This window comes from Camellia sinensis, chromosome 5 (assembly GCF_055761805.1).
Source record: "Camellia sinensis isolate YWXY chromosome 5, ASM5576180v1, whole genome shotgun sequence".
Lineage (NCBI taxonomy): Eukaryota > Viridiplantae > Streptophyta > Magnoliopsida > Ericales > Theaceae > Camellia > Camellia sinensis.
In genome coordinates this window covers 49,928,814-49,938,378 of record NC_138965.1, presented here as the reverse complement: position 1 = coordinate 49,938,378, position 9,565 = coordinate 49,928,814, and the positions used below count along the sequence as shown (strand labels likewise).

General features: G+C 34.2%; 1 protein-coding gene across 1 annotated transcript; it reads left to right on the top strand.

Annotated features, from left to right (window-relative positions):
- Positions 1-784: 784 nt before the first annotated feature.
- On the top strand, positions 785-6,474 carry LOC145790625 (disease resistance protein RPV1-like). Its single transcript, XM_082868860.1, has 5 exons — positions 785-1,550; positions 2,144-3,245; positions 4,045-4,482; positions 4,567-5,508; positions 5,605-6,474. The coding sequence occupies exons 1-5, from the start codon at positions 1,024-1,026 to the stop codon at positions 6,187-6,189; spliced, it is 3,594 nt and encodes a 1,197-aa protein (XP_082724986.1). The 5' UTR covers positions 785-1,023; the 3' UTR covers positions 6,190-6,474.
- The last annotated feature ends 3,091 nt before the right edge of the window (positions 6,475-9,565 follow it).

The following is a 9,565-nucleotide window of genomic DNA, read 5'->3' as shown; positions in this document are numbered from 1 at the left end:
GATTTTTTGGTCTAAAAAAAATTAGAAAGTCACAAAAAAATTTCAAATTTCAAATTCAACTCTATTAGTAAAATGTCAAATCATACAAATTAATCAATCAATTTTTTTTTTTTTTTACAGCTATCTATTTAATTAAAAAAATCATTCCAAATACATTAATTTTTTTTATCTCATAAAAAAATTAAAAGTAAAAAAAATCACTAAAAACCTAAGTTCCAAGCGGCCTCTTAGAAGAACGATTAACGCCATCCATTTGTATAGATCAGTGGCTACCTAATTGGTATAGTTAACAATAGAAAACAAAGTTTCAATAAACAAGAACTATTCACAAATATAAAAAGTATTACGTCAAATTAACTACTAATTTAATAATAATTAAAAAGTCAACACAGTCACCAAGCCCAACTACCTAACCCAAACTTGAGAATAAATAATCAATTGTAAACAACATTCAAAATCCTTCTCTATTGTATATTATTTGTTTTACCACCATTTCATATCATTAAGAAATGAAAAAACATTATTTAGTTTCAAGAATAATTATTTATGAACAAGGAATCAATTATGAATGACCACTTAAATAGTGATTCCAAACGATCACAGAAAATGGGTGACATATAGCAATGATTGAATTGGTTTATATAGGGCATTTTGGTTTAAATTAAACAAATGAAGGTGGGTAGATTGGTTCATGATTTTCCAAAGGGTCAGAATTTTTAAATAACTGTAAGGACAACAAAAGGTCCCACAAAAAATAATTTGGGAAAGACTTCGTAGAACATAGAGTCAAGAATTCTTGTCAAGACACATACAAGCTTCCAGGAAAACCAACATGTAAATTAAGATAGCATTTCTCTCATCGGTTTCTTACTTGGTACTTCATTTACATATAGTGACATCTATAAATATCCATGGTGCCCAAGCAGATATAATTCATATCTTGGCTCTTCTGTCTTTAATTGGTCTTTCTTTGATATCTTGGCTCTCCTGTCCTTAATTGGTCTTTCTTTGAGCTTTAATCCAATGGCAATTGTCAGATCCCAAGAAACCTCCTCCTCCAATTCTCATTGTAGTTATGATGTGTTCTTGAGCTTTAGAGGTGAAGATACTCGCAAGACTTTCACTGATCACCTCTACACAGCTTTAGCACACGCAGGATTTCGTGCTTTCAGAGATGACAATGGAATTGAAAGAGGGGAGAATATTAAGTTCGAATTGAACAAAGCAATTCAAGAGTCGAAGATTTCAATAGTTGTCTTCTCGGAGGACTATGCATCTTCAAGTTGGTGTCTCGATGAACTTGTCATGATCCTCGAACGCAGGAGGACTGTTGGACATGTAGTTCTACCTATTTTCTATCATGTGGATCCATCTCATGTGAGGAAGCAAAAGAAAAGTTTCAAAGAAGCATTTACAAGGCATGAAGAGAGATTTCGCGCAGAAGCGAGTGAAAGACAAGTTGAATGGATTGGCAAAGTGGAAGAATGGAAGGCAGCACTTAGAGAAGCTGCAGATTTGGCAGGGATGAACTTACAAAATCAAACTGACGGGTAATTTCCTCCCAAGTCCTTTTCTTAGCTAAGCATTACTTATATCACCATTTTTTGGATATCGTAGATTAAAGTATTTCATACTAAGGCCTTTTGAATGAAGAATTGTCTGTTCAAATTTTGGAATGAATTGTTTTGTTAATTATGACAGATTTACATAGTTTAGTCTTTGTAAGATAACCTTCAAACACAAAAGCATCCTACAAGTCAGTTTCCAAAAAAAACAAGTTGAATTTATTAACTCATGATTTTTTTAAGATGCTCCTTCTTTTCAAGTTATATGAAAAGATCACAAGCAGCTATTCATTTCTTTTCATAGACATTTTATTCAAATGTGGCCCATTGTTTAAAAGTTTCAACAACTTGGCTTACTAATCAAAAATTGAAAAACAGAACAGTTTATATTAGATAAAAGAGTATTGTTTCAAAACCATGATAGTGAAAACCCTTTCTTTTCATCCAAGACTCTTCCAATTGTTTCAACAAAGACAGTAACATGGTCTTTTGGTTCAGTATTGCATGAGAATTAGCGATTAAATTCAATTGATGGCATTCTTATTGTTCTTTGTTTTCCATCTTAATCTGATAATTAGACTTGAGTCAAAGTTTATCCAGAAAATTGTGAAAGTAGTTGGAGACAAACTAAGTCGCACAACCTTGGGTATTGCCCCCCACCTGATTGGAATATATTCTCGAGCCAAAAACATTGGGCTTTGGTTACAAGATGAGTCTAGTGATGTTGGTATAGTCGCAATTTGTGGGATGGGTGGAATAGGGAAGACAACCATCGCCAAAGTACTATATAATTCGAACTTCTCAAGATTCGAAGGTAGCAGTTTTCTTGCAAATGTAAGAGAAATTTTAAAACAACAAGATGGTTTACTTCGATTACAACGACAACTTCTTTCAGATATGTTAAAGGGAAGAAAGGAAAAATTGTACAGTGTTGATGAAGGAGTTATAAAGATTAAAAACGCATTATGTTGCAAAAAAGTTCTTGTAGTCCTTGATGATGTGGATACAGTAGATCAATTGGATGCAATACTTGGAATGAGAGACTGGCTTTCTCAAGGTAGTAAAATCATCATAACCACTAGGCGTGAGCAATTGCTCAAGGCTCATGAAGTTTGTCGGGTGCACAAGGTTGAAAATTTGGATCATAATGAATCCTTAGAGCTCTTTAGTTGGCATGCCTTTGGGAAAAATTGTCCCATTGATGGTTTCATAGAGGACTCAAAGAGGGTGGTACACTACAGTGGAGGGCTTCCATTAGCTATAAAAATTTTGGGTTCTTCTCTGTCTGGAAAAAGTTTAAATATCTGGAAAAGTCAATTAGAAAAATTGAAAGCATTTCCTGATTATGAAATCCTTGGAAAACTCAAAATAAGCTATGACTCTTTACAAGATGACCACGATAAAAATTTATTCCTCCATATTGCTTGTTTCTTTGTTGGGATGGATGAAGATTGGGTAGTTACAATTCTAGATGGATGTGATTTTTACACAATGGTTGGGATTCAAAATCTCATTGATAGATGTCTGTTAACAATTGATGAGTGCAAAAAGTTGGTGATGCATCAATTGGTTCAAGAAATGGGAAGAGAAATTGTTCGGCAAGAATCACCTAAGGAGCCAGGAGAACGTAGTAGACTTTGGAATCACAAGGATTCCTTGAATGTTTTGAGAGAAAATACTGTAAGTGTTAACCTTGTTGCTTTTCATGTTTATTTCTATTTATTTATGTAGTTATGCTATTTATATCGGAAAAATAATCTAGAAAAATCTTTGTATAATATAATAAACGAAAATGGGTAAATTACACCACCGGTTCCTCTAGTTTGATCGAAGTTTTATTTGATTCTCGTAGTTTCAATTTGAACAATTTAATCACTACAATTTTTTTATTTTTTATGTTTTGTAATGTGGTCTCTCCGACATGTGTTGTTAAGATTTTGAATGGAAGAAAATTATATACAAAACTAGAGGGACCAAATTGAAATTCAAAACAAATTACAATGACCACCGGTGTAATATATTCATTACACCGATGGTCCCTATAGTCTGTTTGAATTCCAATTTGGTATATTATACCAGTGGTCATTGTAGTTTGTTTGGAATTTCAATTTGGTCCCTCTAATTTTATATATGGTCTTTTTCTGTTTCAAATTCTAACGGTAAGTAACAAGGGACTACGTTGCAACAAATTTGAAAATGTAGGGATCAAATGGTTCAAATTGAAACTATAGAGACTAAAATAACACTTGCTTAAACTATAAGGACTAATAGTGTAATTCAACAATATATATATATATATATATGGATGTATATCATCTAGGATAATAGGGCAATTGGATTTTTGAAATTATCAGTTTCATTTCTGTTGTTTTTATTTGAAAAAGGCCACATCATTTTGTATGATTGATCTTTGCAAAAATTATATTTTTATAGCATTACTCTTATTGATAAATATTGCCCTCCTCTTGTTCATTGGCAGGGGACAAGAAAAATCGAAGGCCTCACACTTGATATGAATTTGTCCAAGAAAGATAAACATGACAGGACAATTTTTGGTGTTAATAGAAAACGTCATTATGATGAATTCCTCGACACACCATTTTTAACAAATGTAGGCAACTCATTTAAAAGATACTGTTCTGGCATGTTCTCCTCCAAGAATGTAGGCACTGCTCTAGGAAATTCAAATCAAGTAACTTTGGAAGTTGATGCATTTGCAATGATGCATAAACTAAAACTTTTGCAGCTCAATTATGTACAAATAAGTGGAAGCTTGGAAAATTTTCCCAAAGGATTACGATGGTTATGTTGGCATGGATTCCCTTTCAAATTTATACCTTGTGATTTTCCTTTGGAGAGCCTGATTGTTCTTGACATGAGTTATAGTAGCTTGCAAATAATTTGGGAAGGAGAAAAGGTATGTTACAGATGTATATATATTTTTTAATTTCGTGTGAAAACTGAAAGAAATATTAATAGCAGCTTTTTTCTTGTTTTACAGCTTCTCAAGTCACTAAAAATCCTTGATCTTAGTCATTCCCATTGCCTTAAAACTCCCGACTTCTCGAAAGTCCCCAATCTAGAGAAGTTGATATTTATAAATTGTGCAAGGCTAGTTGAGGTTCATGAATCCATTGGACACCTTGAGAGACTTGTTTTGTTCAATTTAAAAGATTGCAAAAATTTGAGGAAGCTCCCGAGAAGCATTTGTATGCTAAAGTTTTTGGAAACACTTGACATCTCAGGTTGCTCAAATCTTGAGGAACTGCCAACAGGAATGGAGACTATGGAGTCATTAACAGTTCTCCATGCAAATAGAATTTCCATAAGTCAATTACTCTGTACCAGTAAGGAGGTCAAATCATGGCATTCATTCATCTATCCCTGTCTGTTGAAGCCAAGAAAAAGCATGGAAATTTCATGGGCTCTTTTACCACGGCGCTTGGTACACTTAAGTCTTGAGAACTGTAATTTATCAGATGAAGATTTTCCTATGGATCTTGGCAACCTATCCTCCTTGCAAATTTTAAATCTGAGTTGTAATGCAATTCGTAGCCTCCCAAATTTCATTAGAGGTCATACTGGACTCCAGATCCTTAGTTTAGATGAGTGCACAAGGCTCCGATCACTTGAAGTGTCGCAGAAATTGAAAGAATTACAGTTCGTAGGATGTACATTGTTGGAGAAAGTAACCTTTCCAACCATAGAATATAATAACATATATGGCAATCAAGGCACTCGCTGTTTGCATCCAAATCTACTACGGCTGGGCGGGAATCACAATATAGTTGAGATTATGGGAAGCTTCAAGTTTGAACCTCTAGGAAATATTGACATGGAGATAATTAACAATTTGGGCTTGTCCAACTTCGGATCCATGGGAAGCCAAACTGTTATGCTTTCCAACTTGTTCTCAGGGAGTCCAAGGAAGCTTCCCCTACAGGTCTCTCTCTCTCTCTCTCTCTCTCTCACACACACACACACACACACAATATATATATACATAATCGTTAAATTAATTATGCTTTATGTCGCACAGGGATGTCATGAAGAACACATATTCTATGCTTATTGTTTAGGAAGCAAGGTTCCAGACTGGTTTAATCTTAAAAATGAAGGATCTTCAATATCATTTACTGTGCCGTCGCATCTTAATTTCAGAATCCGATGCTTGATTGTATGTTCTATTTATACACTTTCCAATAATCGAAAAGAAGATGATAGGTTTGATACGATTGATTGCATCCCACATACCATTATTAGTAATACGACCAAGAGTTTTATTTGGAGTCATTCCCCATATATCTTTGGCATTCCTAAAGCGGATGAGGATATGATGATGTTAAGCTATTGGAAGTTTGAAAATCAGTTGGAAGGTGGGGATGAACTGAATATTTCAGTGGTTGAAAAAGAGTATTTTCATGTAAAGGAGGTCGGAGTCCATCTTGTGTACAAGGAGCAAGAAGAGAAGAGTAACCAATCAACTAGTGAAGAAGCATCCCAACAACTCTCTCTCTATGGAAATGTAGTTCCCGGAAATGCATCTGCAGTACGTCCCGCGAGTAAAAAACTCTACCATCTAGGCCATCAGGTGTTGAATTGTAGACTTTGTGACGATCTATAATAACAGCCTTCGTGCACTACTACCTTGGGAATTGGTTGTTTTGGAGCTGTGAGATTGGGTAGGCAACGATGTTAAGGATTTTGATTAAGTGATATGAATCAGTTGTATATTGCTAGTGGCTCTGCTTTGTGATTTTCTGTTATGAAGGAAGAAGTTATTTCAGTGAGAGAGAATATGTTGCTACTTTTCTTTGATTTTGATGATGTTGTGTACTATTGTTTGGGTGAAGCTGCTGCTACTGGGATTATATTTTAATTTTGCTCAGAGTTATATTTTACTTTGGAATTACTCATGTTTTGCTAACGTAACTCTCACCTAGTGTCTGACAAAATCAAATTCAAATAGTCTATTTTAAAATAGGAGCACTGTTTGGATCCATGTGCTCGCACCGATTCTATTTTAATAATTTGAACTATTTATTCTATCAGGCATTCATTTCGTCTATTTCTTTCACATAAAAAAATTGGGTCAATCTAATAATTATAATATATTGAATTTATTGAATTTCTCACCAAAAAAATAAATAATTTATTTTTCAAAACACAATTGTTGTCCAAATTTTTGATGTCAAACCTAATAAATTGAATATATTACAATTATCGGATCGACTTAATTTTTTGTATAGATTAAATACATGAAATATTCAACAAAATAAATAATTTGAATTATCAAAATAAAACCCATAGTAAGTCTCACGAGTCTAAACAATGCCCTCCAATCCAAATTATAGATTGGAAAGAATCCTCCTCCAACATAATTGGAGAGGGTGAATAATAAATGAATACTAATCTCCTTTACCATTATGATACCACCCCAATCAATACATTGGTGGGCTGGAGGTAGGTTCAAAGGCTGGTTACTCAAAGCGTGGCAGATTGTCCTTGCTGTTGTGTTATGGTCTGTCTGGAAACCGAGGAATGACTGCGTGTTCAAGGGTGCTCATCCCAACATTCAAGATTTGTGCGAGAAAATTAAGGTGAAGATAGCCTTGTGGATCAAAAGCCATGTGGTGGTGAATTATTCAGTCTATGACATCGTGTCCAATCTTCATCAGATCAGGTTAGCCCCTTGAGGTTTGTGGTGAATTGCTGGGTGAAGATCTGCAATGGTGAATTCTGCTGGGTTCGTGTTGATTGCTGGGGTTGGGCTCTTCTGCGGAAGAATTAAATCTGCTGGGTTTGGTTTTTGGTTACTACTGCACTGGTTTAAAACTGCTGGGATTGCTATTTGGTTGCTATTGCATTGGTTCTGTTGGTGGGGCTTTTGTTTTGTCGCAGCAGCACTCCAATTGCTGCATTGCAGCTTCTGGTTCTGGTTTGTGTTGATTGCTGGGGTTGGGTTGTTCTGGTTCTTTTTGGCTGCTATACATTGGTTGTTTTTTGGCTGCAGCATAGGACAGGTTTGGTCAGGTCTGGTTGCTATTGACTGATCATATTGCCAAGGGCACTAGCAAGGCTTGTTCTGGTTTTGTGCCCGGAGTATTGGTTAATCCCAAGGTCAATTGCAGTGGGCTGGTTTTCGTCTTTGTTTTTCTTTGTTTTTCTTCTTCTTCTTGGGATTGGTTCCTCGCCAAACTCCTCTTCCTCCTCCTTTGTTGATGTAATCTCTCTTCTTGTTTGGTTTTTGCATCTATAAAGGTTCCTTTTTGTTGATCCAAAAAAAAAAGAGGCTCCAAGTACAATAATAAGAAAGTGAAGAGAAATCCCACGAATCCAAGGAATACGAAATGTTACATTTTCACTCGTTTTTTTTTTTTAAATGAAAAACACTCCCTCTTTTTATGAATTCCTTTGTCATATCATGCATTGTATATGTCCTTTTGGTTTAATCCTTTTTGGTTTAGTCCCCAATTTTATTATTTGAGATTGGGACGTGTATATATGTTTATTTTCTTTTTACATTTTTATCTTTTTTTTTAAAAAAAAATTATTTTGCTAAAGATTTTGATCAATTGATGGGTTTGGGTTAGTATGTTTTTAGAAATATGATAGTCAGGGCCGACCTTAACTTTTTGGGGGTTTAACGCGTGTTGGCTACACATTTTGTACTAAGCCAGTGACAATCCGACGCGTGGCGAAGTGAGGGTAATATGGGGAGACCAAGTAGGTCTTCGATCCTGATCATACACGTGGCAATTAATTTTGATTGTTATAAGATCTGAGTAGTAGCAGATCAACAAAGAGACGTACAGTGACGTGGCTTCAACGGTTGCTCACATTTCAAATTCGAATATAAGGGGGAAGCCTAACTGCAAGTGAAGGCGTAGTGGAACTACTTATAAGGTAGCATGATCAGCGACTACGGAGGAGCAGTTCGACGGTTTGAAGTACAATTCAATGGTTATCTTCGGAGAGTATAAATAGCAGGAAGGACTTCAGAGAAAGGGACGGCAAAAGATCTAAAGAATTACTTTACATAGTCCAGTGTTATTTCCTGTCCTTTATATTTCTGTACTTTAAGTTTCTGCGCCGCACTTCATTTGTAGGAGTAGTTTTCGAGTATATTGCCGCTGTAATTCTCTACGGAACTAAGATCATTGTAAGTTTTTCATACTAATGAAATATTTCAATTTATTTAATTGTTCTTATGTTCAAGTTTTCTGAAGTCAAATTACCAGTAAGCCACCAGTAAAAGTCCTCTTTATTGAGGCCGAAAGAACCATAACACAATCGTCTGAATAATTGTTTGGCAATTACAATTCTGTAAGGACTGATTGATCCTTGCTGGCACGCTCATAATTACGAAAGTAACCTTCGAAAGCCAAAAAAGCCAACAACGCGAATTCAGAAGATGAGCCCTGACTCCCATATATATTTTGAAATTGGTAAAATAATAACAATCTTCAATTTATTTTTATTCTTTTTCTTGTACCTTCTATAAATTTGTTGCATATGGTATACATAATTATTGAGATAAATTTTGAACATTTTCAATTGTCAACACTCTTATTTTATTCACATTTTTTTCCTGACGTAGTAAATTAAATTGTAAAATTTGATTATTTTCAACTTTAAAAAATTATTTCTATAGAAATAATTGTAACTCATATAATCAAACAATATTCTATATAATAATTCATACATTTGGCAAGCAACAATCTATTATTTTTAAATAATTAATCAGCTCAATTGTTTGTTTAAATAATCTACATTTTTAAATTACTAATATTATAATGTAGTGTTTAGTTAACTGAAATGAAATTGAATTGAATGGAATAGTCATTCCTTAGTCTCTTTACAAAATTATTTATTCACAATGATGAATGATGATTTCGTTTGTAATCTTTTTTAGTAAATTAAACGTGAAAATAGACATTATGATGGAATAATTATTCTATTTAATTTTATTTTAATAAACCAAACATATCGTAAGATTG